This window comes from Cyclospora cayetanensis, unplaced genomic scaffold, assembly GCF_002999335.1.
Source record: "Cyclospora cayetanensis isolate NF1_C8 unplaced genomic scaffold, CcayRef3 CcayRef3_contig_37, whole genome shotgun sequence".
Taxonomy (NCBI): domain Eukaryota; phylum Apicomplexa; class Conoidasida; order Eucoccidiorida; family Eimeriidae; genus Cyclospora; species Cyclospora cayetanensis.
The window spans coordinates 4,490-24,382 of NW_020312336.1; the positions used below are offsets into that span (position 1 = coordinate 4,490).

The 19,893-nt window shown below is 48.9% G+C and overlaps 3 protein-coding genes across 3 annotated transcripts; 2 read left to right on the top strand and 1 right to left on the bottom strand.

Annotated features, from left to right (window-relative positions):
• Positions 1-1,020: 1,020 nt before the first annotated feature.
• On the top strand, positions 1,021-1,929 carry LOC34618605 (40S ribosomal protein S26). Its single transcript, XM_022731927.1, has 2 exons — positions 1,021-1,201; positions 1,775-1,929. Exons 1-2 carry the CDS (start codon positions 1,021-1,023, stop codon positions 1,927-1,929), a joined length of 336 nt encoding a protein of 111 aa, XP_022590287.1.
• Positions 1,930-3,648: 1,719 nt separating this feature from the next.
• On the top strand, positions 3,649-7,256 carry LOC34618606 (COP9 signalosome complex subunit 5). The gene is made up of 7 exons (XM_026334127.1): positions 3,649-4,308; positions 5,200-5,318; positions 5,597-5,708; positions 6,268-6,383; positions 6,514-6,715; positions 6,916-6,985; positions 7,126-7,256. The coding sequence occupies exons 1-7, from the start codon at positions 3,649-3,651 to the stop codon at positions 7,254-7,256; spliced, it is 1,410 nt and encodes a 469-aa protein (XP_026189912.1).
• Positions 7,257-8,313: 1,057 nt separating this feature from the next.
• On the bottom strand, positions 8,314-18,517 carry LOC34618607. The gene is made up of 7 exons (XM_026334128.1): positions 18,504-18,517; positions 11,624-11,748; positions 11,117-11,409; positions 10,577-10,775; positions 9,169-10,271; positions 8,526-9,006; positions 8,314-8,420 (listed from the first exon to the last, which is right to left on the bottom strand). The coding sequence occupies exons 1-7, from the start codon at positions 18,506-18,508 to the stop codon at positions 8,314-8,316; spliced, it is 2,313 nt and encodes a 770-aa protein (XP_026189913.1). The 5' UTR covers positions 18,509-18,517.
• Positions 18,518-19,893: the final 1,376 nt, after the last annotated feature.

A 19,893-nucleotide genomic window follows, 5' to 3' on the forward strand; every position in this document is an offset into this window, starting at 1 on the left:
GATCCATCCTAGTGTATCGAGCCAACCCCAAATGTGCAACACAGCGCATGCATACACAAACAGCCACAACCAGGGGTCAATTTTTATGTATTATTATTAGTAGAGTGGAACCTGATACACTTAGTGTGGAGCGCTACACTACAGGTATTGCCGTATTGGGCTAAGCTATACTAGTTCTCTGCAACTAAAAATTCGAGAGCGTTGACAGTTGATAGTTTGCTTGTCGTACATCTTGTTAACCAAGTCGTGTTAGGCCTGTGTAAAATGACGAAACGTTGTGTGCGCTTGCGCTGGATGCTGTGTGAAACTAGCTGTGAATGCTCGGAGTGCTTACAGGGTGCAGGACGCATGAGCACCCTCACTGTAGTTCTCCCTAAATGGCGGGAACTTTTGGGCGGGGAGGGGGGCGTCAGCATCAAGCTGGAGTTCTCACTAACAGCAATGACCCTTTATAAAGTGTGCGTGGAGTCTGGCGTTAGGTGTCTGCCTACGGATATCGTAAAGATAGAGTGGTACGCTCACGATAACGGAGGCACCCTAGGAACCCTAGAGGTACCCCTCCAAAGTGCCATGCCTTCAAGATTTCCTGTATCCATACGTTTGTGCGACGCTTTCGGCTATCGGTTAAGAAGTAGGAAGCCTATGTCTGAGGCGAAAAACTCGGGAACGGTCTCAACTGGGCAGCTTCCTTAGGAAAGGGGAATACAGCGTGCTGTGCTTTCTGCATACGCGTTTTTTGCGGGCATAGCCATGCATTCCTGTCCTCTCGCTACAAAGATAGTGCCAAGCGCACCATGCGAGTAAACATTCATAAATATAATGCATGCATCTAGCTTACAGGAGCCTGGGGCTGCTTCTCCCCACACGGAAGCTCAGGCCCGCACCCTGCAGGCACCATGCATGTTTGCAGCGCTTCATCCGCGTCGGATTCCCCGTTCGCTGCGTTCCTTTGATCCTGCTGGGTTCTTTGGGTAAGGAATTGAGATAAAGAAGCCAGAGTAAGGAGAAAACACCGAAAGGATGCCGACCAAGCGCAGAAACGGCGGCCGTTCCAAACATGGGCGGGGGCATGTTAACCCGGTCAGATGCAGCAACTGCGGCCGATCATGCCCTAAGGACAAGGCTATCAAGCGTTTTAGCGTCCGCAATATCGTCGACGCCTCCTCCCAAAGAGATTTGAGGGAGGCCTCTGCCTACCATAGTGAGCTCGAGCACATGCAAGTACAACCCCCACGGCAGGAGCAGAAACACAAGCCCTTCAGTCTTGCCCCCTCCTCAATCCTCACTACGTGGCTGCTCTATTGATCATTCTCTGCACATTGTGGCGGAGTACCCGAGCACACGCTCACTAGACCGCCTGTATCTGTCCCACAGTTGGAGGAAGGTGCATGGGTGCCGATTGATGCAACGCGTTTCCCGCTGCCCGCTGATGTGTGACGCTTCGCTTCTGCTTCTAGTGCACCTTAAAAGTGAATGGGCGGGCCAGATATGACTCACCTGGAACATGATCTGCCGATTATTTGGCAGTCTCGTCATCCAGTTTCCCTGTTAGTGATCTCGCAACATCTCATAGCTTTCCACCGAACTTACCGCAAGTGCTGTGTCATGAAAGCTGTTGGCTGGCCTGTAATTCATGATATGCTGCTTCTCGCTCATCCCCATCATATCTCCTTGCTGTACCCTCATGTGTATGGAAGCACGTTCGTGCGTCCATGTGGGATCGTCTCAGTGCATGCATCTGCATCTGCCTTGGGGTTTGTGTTTGTCTCTTCAGCGTACAACCTGCCCAAGCTGTACATCAAGCACTGCTACTGCATTTCCTGCGCGATTCACTCGCGCGTTGTTCGCGTTCGCTCTAGGGAGAGGCGCAGGATCCGCGCCAATCCCCAGGCACGCCCTCACGGCAACATGGGCGGGAACCGCAACTGAACATACAACATGCAACACTTGCATGTGTCGTTCTAATGCTCAGAGCAAGGCAGGTTAGAGGCTGATGGTATAGGCCCTCTGGAAACGCGTTCCCGGGGGTTTCTCCAACGTGGGTATGTGTACCCCCTTACCCACAGCAGCGGCTTCTGCTTGCTATTTCATTGACAGGAGGCGAACATTCCCTTAGGGATGCCTGAGCAAACCGTATGGTCAAAGTTTGGGTTTCACTGCCACATAGGGCGTGGAAAGTAATAATCAGTTGCGCTGCAGAAGGCACGAACAAGAGGAAGCAGATGTGTGGGGGTTCACGCGCCTCTAAGTCTTTTTCCATGGCATACGATTTTCCCTACTGGAATAAGTATCAAGCGTTTTAAGTCATGCAGTATCCAGTAGCGCTAATACACGCGAAAGAAACTAGTGACGCGAAACCAAAGACGACACAAGGGTGGCACCAAGATACGGGGAGTGCCTAAATTTTTGCGAGTTTCAACAATTGTAGAGTGCGTTTCATAGCCTGTTGGCACTGTCGTGGTTCTTCCGAACGTATATGCATTTAGTTAAACACCTTTTACTCGACCGATTTGCGCCAGGTGGAAGTATCGAAGCAGTTGGTGACGATTGCTGTTCAGTCTGCTTTTGCGTTATGGATGAGACACATCTGTCCAAGCCAGCACTGTATTCAAGGGACCTGCAATTGCCTAGTGTTGAGGCAGCATATTAGGCGCCTGGCATTTTTCATGCCTGCACAGGATGAGTGTTGGAGAAGCAAATGCGCCTGCAGGGGAGGGCACTACTGGTTCTCGAGGGGATTTTCTGCGCTTGTGTGTCATGCGATGCTCTGTAATGACTAAAGGCGTAGACATTAGCGATGGGCGAATTGCTGGCTTTTATTTGTCACACTTTAATCCTTGGCACAATTCGCAAATGCCGGCTCTCATTGAGACATGGAAACTTGCGGAAGGGGGGCACGCCTCAGAGTGCTTTTAGACCTTTCAAGCTGTGAACTCGTAATAATAGCTGAATAGGTGTCCTAGAAGATATTATGTTGACTTTAAGGGTGTCTGCGCACACATTGACACCTGGCCTAGAGTACTCCCACTGGTTTGCCAAGTGTGCGCACATTTCTTGTCGTTTAATACTTTTGGTCTTTCCCCCCTTATCCGTCTCAGAATCATTTCAATGCATGAAATACGTATTCAATGTACTTGAACACGCGTCCTATTCGTCTATTTCTCTTTGGGGGGCCCTTCATTTCTTTGGGGGCCCCTGTGCACGTAGGGATCTCCCACCGATTCGCATTTGGCGCTCTTTATATGCGTGTATCGTCCTTTAAGAACATCTTCTAAAGAAACAAGATTGTCTCTTCTTGCTCTCCACCCGCTTCATCTGCTCGCCTTTCCACCAACTCTCCTAATTTCCGGGGTGTTCTGCGTCTTCGTCGCTTGCGCCTGCTCTCCAGCCGTTCCCCCATTTCGGTCTAAACTTGAAACACGGCCGTTCACTCTATCGCTTTAACGGATTCTGCTGAGCCTGCTGTCGGCTGCTCGGGAAAGCGATGCCCACTGCCATAGGGCTCAACTTCTGAAAGCTGTCTTCTACCCTCTGCCCGTTCAGGTTGAAGGCCGTCCTCCTTATTCGGTTTTGCATATGATGGTTTAAGCGCCTTTCTCCCCTTTTCTGCTTCGATTTCCTTCTCCTTTTGCTCCGCTCTGCTCGAGCATGGATCCCCAGTCCATTACCCCCTGCGATGCATCGCTATATGGCTTCGATGAAGAAGCGCACACCGTGTTGCTGCACACCCTGCAGCAACACCACCAGCGGCTCCGGGTGGCTCCGCAGGACGTCAAAGCAGAGAGTCCAGTGGTGTTCACTGACGTTTGGGTGTCAGATTTGGCGCTTACAAAAATGATGCTACATGCGGAGAAGGGGGGACGGATCGAAGTCATGGGATTGCTCCTGGGGAAGGCTGTTACTGTTGAACCGACAGATCCGGCGCCTCATTTTAGCGATTCTGTTTCGTTCGTTGCTCCACCCAAAGATGGGGACGTCCGCGAGCAGAGCTGCGATCCAGCGTGCATGCATGCCGAAGGGGATGGCGGAGCAGAAGCAGGCAGGCAGATAGAAAGGCGGAGGGGTTACTTTGTGGTGACGGACTGTTTTGCGCTTCCTGTAGAGGGCACGGAGACGCGAGTGAATGCAGCTGAGGATGCTAACGAATACATGATCCAATATCTAGAGGAGGCAGAGAAAATCCCAACACCGCAAAAAGTTGTCGGCTGGTATCACTCTCACCCAAACTACGGCTGCTGGCTGTCAGGAATTGATGTCAGAACACAGCAACTGCAGCAGCAGCACCAGGATCCCTTTCTAGCTATTGTGGTAAGCGGGCTGTACACCATCAAGAAAAGGCTCATCGCCAAGCGCAGGCGTCGTGATTATTTTACTCGGAAGCGTGATGAGATGCAGCGTTGGGTATTTCCATCACCTGCTATTAACAACTGCGAGCGAGTAGCTGAATACAATGAAAGAGCGGCCACGCATATGGCGCAGCCGCCACACAAAGGGATTAGCGGCTGCAAGTAAAATCCACTGGTCTTGCATGCGAAGAAACGAGTCATTCTTGCCTTGCTGGCTGCTCGGGCAGCTTGGCTGTTGTTTCTTTCTGCACTTAATCGGAACCGTCTTTTTTCCCGTCACCGCGAAAGGGCTTTGTGTGTACTCTCCGTGCAGGTCGATCCCGTTCGGACGCTGAGCAAAGGCTCCATTCAAGTAGGATGCTTTCTTCTATTCCTGGTTTCCTATGCACCTGTGTTTCCCATTCGCGGATTTCGCATCTTCGAAATGCTTTGAAAGTTAGAAAATGGAGGCACCCGAACAGAGTGTCATGCACACCACATGCATGCAAGAACTATGAGGAAAAGACTCGTTCAAGTTGGATACATGACAGTAGAATATTCATGGATTCCGTTGAAAATCAACCAAAGTCAACAGAAGACACTCAAGCTTTAGTCTCCTCTATGTTTCCATCTACTTTGTCGTGCAGAACAGTGGGTAAACGGTTTGATTTGATGCGTGCCGCTCTTTTGAGTCTTGGTGAATGATCTCGCCTACACAAAAACTGCACTTTCCCCTATCGGGGTTACAGCTTCTTTCTCTAACTTCCTCCTGTCAACTCTTTCCTTCTCCCCCTTCCTGTGAGCTCTGATTTTACCATGAGTTTCTGCGTTTAATCTTGCTTTGTTCTGATGTGCTTGTTCATTGAATTCCCAGTTGGGTGCATTCCGAACTTTCCTCCCGGGAGAGGAAAGGCGACACATAGATGAAATGGACAAAGCTGAACCGCTGCTTCCCGAAGATAAAGTTCATGACTTCGGAGTTCATTGGCAACAGTCAGAAATACGCTTGTTTGCAGTTTTCTAAATTTTAAAGCACACCACATACATGAGGGCACTTGGTCGAAGCCGGCGAGTCTGATAAATCGCTTTTTCACCATTTTGTCCCATTCGAAGCATAAAGATTAGAGAAAATTCTCTCCGTTTTCTAGGTTTCATCCCTCGTGCTGTTTAACGCTCGTTATCCTTTTTTGTTGCTAGCGCATTATTTCGGTTTTCGCGCTGTCCTACCTGGGAATTTCGTTCTTTCCTGCCTAATGCTTCTATTCTCTCAGCTACTATCCGTTAAAGGTTCATTATTGCTGCAACTCGCTGAGCGCCAAATTGATAGAAGGCATGAAAAAAATATCCTGGCCACACATCCTGACAACCCGGTCTCTCCAAGCGGTAAGGAAGCGGCTGGTGAACTTATTTTTCATGCAAATCTTATAAACAGGATCACAGATATGAACAGTCATGTGTATTTCTGTATATATAAATACATACATCCCAATCTAAATGCTAAACGTCCTACATGCAAAAAGTATACACAGGCGGAGAAAAAATTGCCTTGTAATATTTTTCATACTGTGGACGTACGATGGGAGCCGCCGTGTATTTTTCTTTTACCGACTATGTGAAGGTGTGTCGATGCCAGATTTATCAGTGGAATGACTAGTCCATACTAGATCGAAGGGAGTAGCAGCCCTTGATCTTTGCCTCTTCCTCGCTGTGTGGGTGTATGCATCTCCTATGCAGCTGCACGCGTGTATATTTCTTCCCGTGCCTTCATGGTCATTGCTTCTCCTCTGCTCTCCTTCCTCTTTGACATTTCATTGGTACGCGACATTCTTGCAGCATGTCTCGTTTCCTCTTAATCCTTCATCGTCTATCTCTTTTCCCTTCTCGTCCTCTTGTGCATGGATTTACTTTTGGGTTTGAACCTACCTTTTCTTCCTTGTTCTAGGCGCAGGACCGCGCCACGCAGATCTCCAGAGTCTCGTCCCTTCTGGATTCAGCCAAAGAGGCAATTGCCGCAAGCGATGCGATGTCGAGAATGTACGCAAAGGACTTGGCCAGAACGCGAAAGCAGCAATGACGCATCTTACCCTCTGACGCAACATTCAAAACTTGGCATGTCTGCCTCTAATATTTTTCCCTCTCGCTACTTGTGTTGTTTGCACCGTTTTACTGTCTCACTACATCTGCTCAGGCGGCAAGTCTGCGTGGGAGGAAACAGGAGTCCGACCCCACAAGAGTCTGGTGACTCAGTAGACATTTCCTCGGTGATTTCGCTGCCGGATGAGCTGAATCCTCAGACCAAACCCCCAACAGCGACACTGAGGAATACCGCTGAGGAAGCTGCAGGAGTTGCTCTGCAGGCCATGGAGGCATTGGTGGAAACTGCAGCCTTGGTAAGGAGGAAGCAGACTTTTTGTGGATCAGGTTAGGCGACGAGGGAGTGCAAGGGCGGTATAGAGCACGGGAAAACGGGGGTGTCAGCGCGGAAGACTGTCACAGAGGGGCAGAGAGAAATTGCGAAAAAGCATCCGACCAGTGACTGTTGTGTGACGCATGTAGCGTAGCCGTTGTTGCATCTTGCTTTTTGGCTCAGAGCGCAGCATACCCCGACAGGATGAGTTGGGCCGAAAGGCTAATGGCCGAAAACAAAAAAGAAAATATCCGTCTAGACCCCTGATGCGCTCCAGGCATCTCGGTCTTGAATCGAGGGCAGTGCTACTGCTGTAGCCCGCTTGACGCGTTCCCGAAACAGAATTTTACTGCAATCCTACTGTATTTTTAGCCTTTCCCTCTCGTTCCGTAGCGCTGCCTCTTAGTCAATCCGACCATCCGAATAAGCATTTCTTGCACGAGGATAGAGCCGTTAAAGTCGAGCCAGATGTGAACGGAGCGATCGAGTATTACGTAGAAGGCGACGCACGGGTGGAGCTATAGAGTAAGAGATCGCTACACGGAGCACCGGGTAGATGACGAACAGATAGAGTGAGTGGGAAAATACAGAGGCACAAGCAAGTCACGGATCGGGGGAGGCACACTTAACGCGACTCTCCCCATGGGAGCGCCCCCTGCATATTGGACGCATGCCTCCCATCGCTTGTCGAGAGCTAGGCAAAGCGATTCAATTTGGCCAGTTTTGTTTCCTAAGCTAGCGCCGCCAGTTAGCGCGGTGTCTGCAAAGCCGAGTATCACCTATGACGCTCTGCTGTGCCTCTCCGTCTCGAGCGTATGCTGCGTTGGCTGCGGAATCGCCTTATGCAAAAACGCCAGCCACATACACCCGCATGACCATGACCAAAAATAGCAGAAAATTGCGTGAATTGTCGCACACAGCTGTCTTGAATCAATACCCTGCCGCATCGTGAGGCTCGCTCTGTGCTCCAGCGTACCTGTGTGTCAGCACATCAGGGATTCGCGTTTCTGCACGAGCACGGAAAATGAAAGTCGGTACACCAGAACCCCAAAACTTTATCGGGCTACAGCGTGCAGAATGAGCAGCAAAGATAAGAATAGATAAGGACGAAAACGAGCAGGGCTATGATCGCGTGGCCCCCGCGTGCCCTCCGTCTGGCACTATTCGGAGGGGAAAGCAGAGGAGTGAAGGATGTATGTACAAAGAAACCATATACCAAGGAAGGCGAAATAAAATGGCTGCCAAGCAAGAAGGGCTCTGTACAGTGGCGTACTGCATGAGGAACACGGCCTCCGAAAGACGTGCATCTCCCAACACGATAGAAACGAGCACTTCTGTAACTTAGGCGCCTTTGTAATTCGGTGATACTGATTTATCAACGTGCTATTCCACGCCTCATCCGCACACGTTGCACAGAGAGATGGGGACGAGAGGAGCACAAATGATGGGAAGAAGTAAAATACATCGGATGGGAGCTACGAAAAGCAGACAGCAAAGCGGGCGGCGAAAAAAAGTGGTTTCAACAGTGTACATCAACAGAAACAGCCGCATAGTCGCAAGAAAAGAGAACGGCATACTGCGCTACAAAATCATAGCACAAGATAATTCGACCTCTTTTGTTCGGTTACAGTCTCTCTTCCATTTTCTTTGTGCTGGCAATTCAGCCCTATATCTGCTTATATCTGCTCCTATACCAGTCCGACACAGTAATCCCTCTGTGCTTCTTTCTGCGGCTCTCCCGTGTCAGCCAAAGTGCCCAGTTCTGCTCCCTTTCGTTGAGAGCTGGGGCGGACTATTCGGTATTTTGGCCTCGGATATGAGCTCCGGGATAGCATTTTGCATCGCCTTTACCGCCACCTTCCCCTGTCGTTTCGATTCCATTCTTCGAGTTTTCGCCATCTCAAGAGTCGATAGGGTCCCTGACTCCCAGCCGATATTCACATCAGCAGCTGCCCCCCTGACAGGTAAGCCCATCCTCTTGCTTGGCTTGGCATCGTCCGATTCAAAAAATGGACTTTCTCCGGTTCCGATGGATGGGCGAAAGGAAGAAGAGCGACTGACATCGCCTTCCTCAGCAACTCCCTGCTTGGACTGAAAAGACGGAGGAGACGGACTGCACAAGCAATCGATCCACCACGGCATGCTGACGTGTTTCCTCAATACTAGACACCCCAGCAATCCCAGGAAAAAAATGGTTACAGATCCAACAGCGACACCAATCACCCATCCAGGATACCCTTCCTGGCGATGAGAGAAGTCGCCAGATATCCGAGTCTGAAAAATCACACTCATAAACATAGAATACCATTAAAGCGAGGATCTGCTTCAATTTATTGGGCTCGTATCTTACAGCAGGCATTTGTTCACACACTACTCGTGGCATGCGTCTTGCGCTGTGCCTCCGCCCGCCCCCCTACTGTGCTCCATCCTTCTTACTTCAGGAAGCTTGACGGGCTCAAGAAAGATTACATTAAACGTTCCTCGTGTTCTGCTCTTAAAGCGCTTATAGATCTCCTCTGCAGTAGCTTCCGATTCCTTCCTACTGATGTCATTCCTTAGACCGTTCACGAGCACATGCACTACGAACCCGTGCCTCTGGATGAGCTGATCAATCAGGGGCTGCTCACTGTATGCTAGCCCACTACCAAATTTGCCCATCCGAATAGGTCTTGCCGATCCTGCCTTCATGGCATATCCCATAACATGAACTCTATCCATCCTCACGTGACGAGGGGTTGCGTACGTCAGTGGCTGTACTAAGATGGCCCCCATGAAAAGTTCATGAAACGATGCACTATCCTTGAAGAGATCAGACGGCACTTGCAACAACAAGTGAAGATCTGGGTCATATCGTGAGTTGCCACCGACTGCTATTTCTGCATACTGAAGATCGTTGAATGTAGAGTACACTACTTCTGCCAGGCCTACGCCAGGAAGAGAAGGATCATCTTCAAGTCTCTGCTTGAACATGCTAGCGGCTTTCAGGGCCGAAATAAACGTTGTGTCTCCCTTCTGCTGTGCATTAATCGGATCCGCTACACTCAACTGTACATACATCTCATTTTCATTCAGATTCTGATTTAAAACCGTCACGAAACCCTCTGAAATCTCACTTCCGAATTCTCCCCGTTCAACAGCCGCTGTTGGGCCCCCGCTGCCTCTCGCCCTGTAAGCGGTCACCAAAACATCGGGAAATCGAGCTTGCAGAATTTGTTGCGAGCACAGCCAATTAGATTCCACAAGAAGCGCCATGCGAAGAAGCACTTGCCGAACACTCTCCAAAATGGAACGCTTCAAAGCCACTTCAAACTTGTCAAGTTGCTCCTGCAAAGACGGATCATCTTCCCTCTTATTCCTCAGCAGTATAAGCAGATCCTCAACGACTAGACGGCTCAGCTTAAGAATCAAGATGCCTCCCATGGGCCTGTCTGTGACTTGCGTGTTGCTCAAGCCAAGAAGCATGACGGCTGTCGTGGCTGCTCGCTGCTCGTGTCTGAAACTCCGTTCCCACATGCTAATCCAAGACGGAGTTGTCAGAACTGCAGCAAGACAAGAACAGCCATCAGAGGGGAGAACAAAGTTAAAAGCTGCTGCCGCAGGATGAAGGGGCACGAATCATAGTAGAGTCTCATCAGGACCAAAAGACTGATAGGTAGACAGACACCCAAACAGAGGTCTGCTGATAGAGCAAAAAGTTCCCCCTTCCCCCTCTTCCCCTCTCCAAGAGTCAAAAAGCCAGACCTCTAACTATTCGTGTGTCTGCCGACAAATGGAAAGATGCGGGGGGTACACAAGAATCCAGGAAGCAAAACACGAGTGCAAAAGTCTTCCGTCATAGTCTTACCGTTTGAATACGAATATAGGACGTGCAGCTCGGAGACTTGGTGGTATACATAACCAATTGTCGTGGAGCTTTCATCTAAACTCCACTTCAAATCTGGGATAAACCTTAGCATTACTGCCAAATGATGATCCTCCTGCTTCTCTTTCCTTACGAACGAACTGAAACTCTCGTAGTCCGTCACCTCCGTCAATCGTGGCAACTTAGGGCACACACAGCCAGCATGCAGTTCGAACATCTGACTATGCTCAAGCAAAGAAAATTCGACCAGATTTTCTGTGCGACTTTGGTGCTCTGACTGTGGAAAAAGAGTCAGGAGCTGTACAAAGTCAAACTCAAGCATGCATTCAGGCTAAAATGCAGAGGGGGGGCAAAAAGAGCAACCAGGTTCTTTTAAACCAGCGACTATCGCCTATTAGACACTGCTCTGTTGTCATTTCTACTAGGAAAGACAAACGCCGGATGAATGAAAAGGAAGAGGCAGACGCAAACAGAGGAAAGAGCTAATATACGAGATAGCAAAATGGACTGCAACACACGTACGCCTTCTTCGATTATCCCCTGAAATCCACATTGTGTTGCCCTCTTGACAAATCGTGAAATCCTTGGATTTGAATTGCCGAGGTCACTCAGCGCAATGGACTTGGCGAGTACGACTTTGAAGAAGTTTGACGTCATCGGAGGATTCCAATGCTTCGTTCGCGTGTACATTGGCCAGTAAAGCGCGCTCAGAAATAAGACCAAGAACTGCCGTCGCCATATCTTGTCTACTTTAAGGCGCTGGCAGTACGACGTATAGAGGATGGCTAGTGTGGCATTGAGTTCTTCATGAGAAGCTGATCATATGCACATCAAAAGCACAAAAATCAGGAATTCCAGTTGCTGAAAGAATATAAAAGCACGAACATCCGGGTTAACGACCAAAAGACAGATCTGTCATAGGAACCTCATGAAGTCGCAACGCCGGCTCTGCCGTGGCTGCCAGCACCACGCCGATCACCTACAAGCCACACGCCCCAGCACGAAAAATTCGAGCTCAGTTTGTCTTACTAATTGAAACAGCGGCCTTTTCTACTTCATTGCTGGTTGCCACGTCTGGGGGGAGAGTTCCATCATGCAAACCGGCAAAGTAATCATCCGAGAAATCAAACCATGGACCTGCATCGTTTTCGCCGCTCGATTGCTGCCCCGCCTACAGCAGTGCACAACGAAACGCAATATGTTTGTCTATCTACAAAAAATGCATCATAAAATATAGCAGCACCAATGTGATGAGGCGAGGAAGCTCAGCCTGCTAACGGATGCCGCAGTGGGGCGACAGCACGTTCCCATGCGCAAGCTGTGTGTGGGAATTGAGGCAGCTCAATGGAGAATCACACACACACACACATACACTACAACATAGGCTTACGGCGCAAGGAGCAAAAGCAGCAAGAAGCGCCAGCGAAGCAATTATAGCCGATAAAAATGCAAATCGAAATCCTTTGTTGCTCATAGTGCTGGACGGTTTGCAAGGCGCTGACATTGCTGCGAAGGTAGCGACAGCTGCTGCTGCGCATTCTCCAGCTGCAGCATCTTTGATCGCATTCGCAGAAAGCGCGGAGCCCTCAGGCTCGTGCTGCTTTCCCCTCGTTAGGGCCATTATAATAGGATGCAAGTCTTGTACCACAGGTCCAGCATCAGGCATACGTGATGCAGGAAGCGAAAATGTTGACTGCTGTGGAAGAAAAGTGTTCGTCTAGTCGAAATGTGCAGACTCAGCCACATGAAGTTCAAGAGCTCCCGCGAGGCAGCACCTCTCAGAATCTTGAATGAGACTGCGGGGTGCAGCGAAGGGCCGCGTGCATCGCCTATCAAAGCACTGAATTTCCCTTTTAGAAGTGTGGCGCCAACAGGTACATGATAGCAGCCACGAAAACAGCCGTCACGGGCTTCTGTAGTGAGGCAACAGGAGCGGAACGATGAGGTCCATGCTCTCCTTCTGCCTGAGAAAGTCAACGGCACGCTTGCTTAGACAGCTGCTGTAGGAGCGCAGAGAAGTAGATGCTTCTCCACCAAATCCCTGGAAGTCGGCAGTTGGTGCCAGGGGTTTAGAGGACGCGACTTCTCGAGCACCGTGGACGGCAGTTGCAGGAAGCAAAGCGATGGGCGTTCTGCCGCTTCCGGAAACAATATCCTAGCCTTTGCAATATACTCCGCGATACAAAAGATGTCTACATACTGGAACTCAAATAACTTTGTGGCTGGAGTGGCTGCATCGGCCGGGTGGGGCGAGAGAGAGAAGGCAGCGGTTGCATCAAATAGCTGCAAAGACGAAAGTAATCAAGAGGGCGTTTTAAGAGATAAAGCAAAACGCTGACAGGGAAGGGTGTAAGATACTGAGTTTATGGATCAGGGTTCGGAGACGGCTGGCAATAAATATGCCGCCATAGCGCGAAGTAGAAAGCGGCCGTGACTGAAGCCAAGCTTCTGCTAATCAGCTGCTGGTGTTACATCAAAACTTCCAGTATGATGATAAAAATAGAGGAAATTAAGACAAGCAAGCTCGATTTGAGCAGCAAGAATGGGCTGTTCTTGTGGGGAGCAATGAGTGGCTGCTTGGCTTCACATGTACCGATCCGGGCGCATAGAGTGGTAGTCTAAGCTCGCTCATGTAATTAATTTTCTTATAACAAAAACCCAGCACCGTTTACCCATCACTACAGAAATGGCTTACCTTAGCTATTTTGGATTTACTCATTAATTTATCTGTGTCTTGTAGAGCCATTCTACCACTGCCCTTCGTCCGCTAAAGCTTGCTATCCGTTCTGCATTGGCTGCCCCTTCACTTTGCATTTTTCAGCGGGGTATACCTAATTTACCGAGGTGGATATCGATCGTATGAAGCGCACGCTGTGGTCATGTCTTGTTCGCCAGATGCATGCCACTGCAACCGCAGTGGCATGCATCTGGCTAAAGGTCTATTGTGTAGCGTGTAGCTTTCAATTCAGGGTTTCCCTGTGGAAACACTTAGCTTCAAACTTAATACAAGCTTACGAGAAAGTTATTGAGTGTGTTCTAGAGAAAATCTCGCCTTTTCCCTTTCCGCGCCTTAAAATTCTCGATATCAGGGGTGTGGGACAGCATGTGTAACCCCTCATCCAAGGTCTGGGTAGGGTGACACTTAGCTCCCGACTCAGTACGAGCTTAATAGGAAGTTATTGATTGTTTTCTATGAGAACTGCCGCCTTCAGTGCAGAGCAGAGTTTTCCATATTAGCGAAGAGGGACAGCTAGAGTGCGTGTAGCTGCACCCTCTACGCACTCCGTGCAATCACTACTAATTGTGCATAGCATCTACCGTACACGCACACAATATTGCGTGCTCTTTTAGCGATTTGACAATGATGTACAATACACCAGATATAGGAACAGATAAATCAATAAATAAACTTCTCTCCAGCTCGTCATTAAACATAACTAACCTTTTTTAGTGGAAAGCGTCAATGCACAACCTCGTCCGCTGCACCGTCCTCCCCAATTGAAACACACATACCACTGTTCTATTCCTCTACCTCGAGACCAACTGTGTGCCCGACAGCGTAAGAGTTCCCGTCATGGCCATTCCGCTGCAGGCAGAAAGGCAAGAACAATGCATTGCAGACAAGCAAAACGTGTCCGTCTTACACACTGTCGTCGGAGGGTCTTAATCCGTGAGCCTCCTTGCTTTCAGAAAAAACACAGGGGACATGCGAAATGTCTAAAGGGGGTCAACATGTACACAAATGTTAACAGTATCCCCGGACCTCGTGCAACAATATCTGCATGCCACTGCAGCTACTACAAGCAGCGCAATCCATCTTCACTCTACAGGATAAGCGCTAGGGAAAATATGGATAGAATATCCCTAAGAGTGCCTGCGCATAAATCTAAGTGTAGGGAGCACTCTAACGATAAAAACCGAAAACTCTTCAAAGGATCGGTAGCTACTTGAGTGGGAAACGAGCTATCTAGTGGCAAGCAAAAAGCAATTACCAAGGATTTCGAGACATATATGGCAAAAGGTGTTGTTTAAAAATCAGAACCGCGAATTTTCTGCAGGCAAGCGAGCCTGCAATTGTTCCTTCGTGAACCAGTGAGCTTAGCGTTCCCCACACGATTTTACTAGAACATCTGGTCTATTGCGGCCTCGCCATTCAATAGCCCTATAATCCGGCACTCCTACCGCTTTTTGGCTATGTTGCACACTGTCTGATAAGCAAGATTCAAAGCCATGCTGCCATTGTGTAAACATCACTAAACGGCTCAGCAGTACATATCGTCTCTCAAAAGAGCACTACTCATCTTAAAGCGATCAACATTCGAGTCCTTAATGCCTGGAGTCCACTAGACTGACCCTCACGCATAGGCTCCCGTGTCTCTTGCTTACACCCGCGCAGCCCCATAAGGACGGTGCTTAATTCTAGGACTTGCAGGTGAGGTTTTTCTCTACTTTTATTTGGGCTGTTTCCTATTTACGAATTGCCCATTTATCTCTTTCTCCCGTTTACGTTTAAGCCTTCTCTACCAAGTTTATGCTAGTGTTGTGCTATCCACTGCGCGGGTTAATCCGTGCCCACACGGGTCACTTGCGTGCACACTCGGAACCCCAATATTGATAGTTCTTTGGCGCCTCCAACTTTCAGGAAATCGATACAGCAGGGAATAGCCTTGATTTGTGAGAGAACCGCAAATGCTCTAGCCAACTGGCCGCAAACTTCTTTGTCGAGCTACCTTTTGATGGGCATCGCAAAAACTGCTGGTTTGCCAGGAGCAGAAGTCCAGGCTCAGAACACACACCACCGACCGCCACTTACTATACTGACGTGTTTGTCTCTCTAGAGTTTTGCGCCCACATTCACGTGCACTGACCAGCTCTTTTCTCGATCCATCCACCACTAAGGGTGACTGCCGCAGTCAGACCACCAGGTCCAGGCCCGGATAGGAGATGGTCTACTCTGTGTTGGCTAGGGATGCGTGATAGCAGCGGGTAAAGAAATTTCCTGTCAAATTATAAATTCACTAAGGATAAGAAAGAAACTCAAACCAAGTAAGTGGACCTTTGTAAGAACCACAAACACTGTATAAGGGCTCTGCTGCTGCCCTCGGTGTGCCCATCTGCCGCATTGTAGCTCGCAATGGTCATATTGCGACCCAAGTAAAGGCAAGTCGTGTAACCACTTCCAGAGGCACTGACGAGAGTCAGATCCCTATCTGCAATAAAACTTTTGGGGTAGCCGGTAGGCTTTCATACATGAGTAAGGAATAGGGTGAATTGGTCGGCCGTGACAGAGGTGGAGGGGGGTAAATTGAGCATATTCGCTCATTCTGTAAGCGGCAACTTAAAATGCTGTGGTGACCCTTCACATCCAGCAGTTCAGCATTGAAATTCTTTGTAAGAGTAGTCTAGGTATCTTAAGGACACAGAATGCTTGTACCAGCACAATTTAGGAAGTACGAAAAGCTTCAACTGCTAACCATCTGGGCAGGATATCGCACACTCCTCTGTTGCGGGGCGCACCCCGGGACATCAGACAAGCTTGAAGAGCTTCTACACTGTAGTTTGATTCCCACCGTGACCTGAAAGAACATTATCTTACGCGTTTTGCAGAAAAAGGCACTCTGGATCAATGCCGGAACGTAAAAGCGACGAAGCCCCCAGTTTGTTTTGAAGCGCGACACGCTCACCCTCAACGTGGAAGATGTTCACTCTTTGCCACTTTGGATTTGGCAAGACTAACCGATCCGTGGGTGCCCAAAGCATAAGGCTCGTGAAATTCAAGCAGAAACCGTGAGTCACCAAAGGCGAAACCGGCTACTTTGCACAACTGTGCATTTTTCATGAGTCGCGAGAGTGCGTCAGCGACCACCTTGGTGATACCCTTACTAATGACAGTCTAAGGTACTGCAGGAGGCGCCCAAATCAGCGACCACTTAAGAGGCTATCAAGGTCCTCAAAACTCTTCACAACGTCCGTTGACGACTGATGGGTGCTTTTTCTGGGCAGTAGAATAAAGCCAACAGGAAAAATAGCGGTGACATTATCCTACTCCCCACCACCTCGTAGAGGTGCCTTTCCTGGCACTGGGTACCGTTGCTCGGTGTCCGTAGAGCCATGAAAACGAATAAGCAAGTATCCATTCTTTTAAATGAAAGCTACATCCTGGTGGAAAGGAGAATCGCTACCATTTTTTCAGTCACTAGAATCGTTTTGGGGTGGAGAGTTGAAGCAGGTTTTTAAGCAACTCAGATAATGAAATAGTTTCAACACGGCAAATAAGCTTCTTCTGTCCAGATTGCAGACTCCGCTTTCCCAAGTATATCAGTCTGAGGAACAGAGATCTGAGCAAGCTCAAAAATGATTCTTTGGTAATAAAATGCATCCCCATGAAACTTCTATGCATCCGTCGGGGTCCGTTAAGGCGAGAAACGCTCCCTGATTGCTTTGATTTTTGCGGGCTCTGGATCAATCCCTGTATCTAAAATACAATGGCGATGCATTCGTACTGTCCAGTAACACACACTTCGTAGGTGCTGTAGGGGCTCTTGAACATTTTTTTGAAGATAAAGATACCGTACGTGCAAACAGCCGTCAATTGCTCCTTGATAAGCGCATACAAAGTCCTGATTACCTCCACGTTGCGATTAAGCTGGAGCAATCGACAGCTATCTGCACGTACAGTATCTTCATCTTCAGCAAAAATGATCAATAGCCTTCGCAGCGCCTACGAAGCTCGTTTCAACTGTTACGAGACAGTGTGGATGCTGTCATTTGACAGGTACAAACGGCACAAAGCATCCGCGAGATTTTGGCTGAAAGCGTGGAATGCCGCTTCGTGCCGTCGTTAAGGGGGATTTGTAAAGTGACGTCTGTATGGCTAAATGTTGAGTAGACTTTTAATCTTCGTAATTTGGCAAGTGATTCGCAGTACAACGTCGAAAGCTGGTGTTTCACAGCAATCTTGTGAGGAGTGTAAGGTTATTCTATACATGTCAGCCTTCCTTCGTTTTTCGGCGCTGGATATGCCAAGAGACGCAGGTCAATTCCTGCACTTCGGTTATTTTTCGGCAAACCGTTTGCCTGCCACTTAATATCCTCCTCACGCACTGAGAGCATTTCGTACCGTGAAAATTTAGTTTGAGGCGGACCTGGGAATCAGCTCGATGCGGTGAGATGGACGACTACCGGGCGGCCAGCCTGTTGACAACTTCTCACTGTTTAACACACCCCCTAATTCCTCGTTGACATTTGCCCACTGCCGGTTTTTATCGGCTGCATGTTCAATAAAATTCCCCAAAGAAGAAGCGTTTACAGCGCCAGTTAGACGAGAAGCACGCTCAGAGACGCCTTCTTTTTCTGGCTTCCTGAGCCGCCCGCATGCTGCCTCGCATGGCTAAGGAAACGAGTATGACTCGAGTAGCATACATCAAATGAGGGTTGATGAGGAAACTAGAAGTTGCTTCTTTCTAGGGGTTCACAGCGCATCCACCTTTACAGTGCAGTTGTGACGGGAAACGCCCCTCCATTGGGTAACCCGTGCATCATTTCTAGGATGCATTGATGCTGCGCTGGTCCAGCATAGAGGTCTCGGACCATGTTGATTGGACCAGAATCCGACTTAAAGTTGCCTATAGCCGCCTTAGCCTTGACAGTCTTTGCGCTCTGCTGCCTACTGACGAACCTGAGTCGAAGAGACTGTCCTGATCAGCGAATAAGCAGACCGTACTCCTTTGTCTTCGCAGGAAATCCATCCACTTCACATCCATTGCGAAGTAATGCTAGTGATCATTGGTCATTAATGAGAGCTTGTTTTAGCGCAGGATTGCCCCGATGTGGGTCCCGAATGCGTCGGCTCTACCCTCTATAGGCCCCTTCACTGCGCCGCAACCTGCTTGAAAAGCTCTCCGATTACCCCATGCGCCTTATCTGCTCGCCAAGCATCCCGCCTCTGCTCTGCCCAGTTCCAATGTTTGAGGTCTTTGGAACTTTTGATGGGTTCCCAGCTACAATTATATAATAATGCCCTACGATATTAGCAGGTGCATTGTTGTGGGGTTGTCTAAGCTGCTTTGGAAAGTGAGTCCCCTGTTGCTTTCTCTCTCGTTCGCCTGAGACTCTAGGTAGGGGCCAGTTGACACAGCCCTGACATCCGTATGTTTCTAAATCCAAGGTTTGCTCTCCCCTTCGTGCCAAAGACGCAGGAGCTGCGCCCATTTGTTCCTCAAAACCTCAAGGATCCCATTATTTGCAGTAGACTCTCCGGTTGGTGTTTTGATTGCTGTACCACTGGCAACAATGCGACCACCTGACGAGACGCTTCATGTAGATCTGATAGAGACTGATGATCTAGCAACTTTTTGCCTACGTTGTGATTTTAGCAAACAGAAGTTCTATATTTCTCGATGTACCAATATTCTAAAAGATTCTCATACTTAAGCTTTCTCAGCTCGCCTAAAGCTTGCCGTTGAGCTGATCTCAAAAACTTTGATGAGTTAAAGCGTGGATGAAAGGGCTGTAGTGATGCCTGTAGGCAGACAAATTTCTCTACGTGAATAGAGCCGCCATGAGCTTCTTCTTCCGCAAATAGACATCCTGCAAAAAGCACTCGTTTACCTTGTGATTGGCATAACTTCATGGACGCATTCAATAACACTTATCAGCTGACGAATCATACCATTCTATCAGTTAGAGAGCCACTGCATTCACACTTGCTTTTAGGACGACCTTTGCCTTTCCAACAGGCACTGCGCCACCGGCCACTTCCATCCCCAGAGCTTTGCTCCTAAAGGGCGCTTTTTGAAATTTAAGTTACTGAATCACCAAAATAATTGCTCAAAAGAATATATATGTCGCAGGGAAGCCTAACCTCCCGCTGTATCCGTGGCCGGTAAACAAAAGGCGAATAACTTCGTCAAGCCACATGATATTAGGAGTGTATCACTCCACGTGAGCTCTCTCTGCATCCGACCGCATGTTTTGATGCGATTATGTAGTTTAAAGCGGAAAATTTCTCGATTGAGCAATAAAACCACCAGAAGCACCGCGACAGCAACCAGAGGGAATATGGGGATGCAAAAATGGCTGAAGGGGATGGGTGCAAGGAGGGACAGCGTTGCTTAGGATGTAGCCGTAGGGAGGTTCAAGCTGGCCCGCGCACTGCAGTTACTTCCTCCTGTTTCTCTTCACGCAAAATACAAGGGTAATATAAAGGGGCGGCTTTAAGTAACCCCTTAAACATGCCCTCATGCTACAGAATACTCACCCCAGAGAGCACCAAAAAGCTGTACGAAAAAAGTTTAACA

Coding starts and splice junctions, on each gene's coding strand:
- LOC34618605 (XM_022731927.1), top strand. CDS start 1,021: ATGCCGACCAAGCGCAGAAACGGCGGCCGTTCCAAACATGGGCGGGGG. Junction 1,202..1,774: donor GGAGGCCTCTGCCTACCATA/GTGAGCTCGAGC, acceptor TTGTCTCTTCAG/CGTACAACCTGCCCAAGCTG.
- LOC34618606 (XM_026334127.1), top strand. CDS start 3,649: ATGGATCCCCAGTCCATTACCCCCTGCGATGCATCGCTATATGGCTTC. Junction 6,716..6,915: donor TGGTGGAAACTGCAGCCTTG/GTAAGGAGGAAG, acceptor TTTTTGGCTCAG/AGCGCAGCATACCCCGACAG. Junction 6,986..7,125: donor AAACAAAAAAGAAAATATCC/GTCTAGACCCCT, acceptor CTCGTTCCGTAG/CGCTGCCTCTTAGTCAATCC.
- LOC34618607 (XM_026334128.1), bottom strand. Junction 11,410..11,623: donor AAAGGCCGCTGTTTCAATTA/GTAAGACAAACT, acceptor GCATATGATCAG/CTTCTCATGAAGAACTCAAT. Junction 10,776..11,116: donor AGGGGATAATCGAAGAAGGC/GTACGTGTGTTG, acceptor GTGTGCCCTAAG/TTGCCACGATTGACGGAGGT.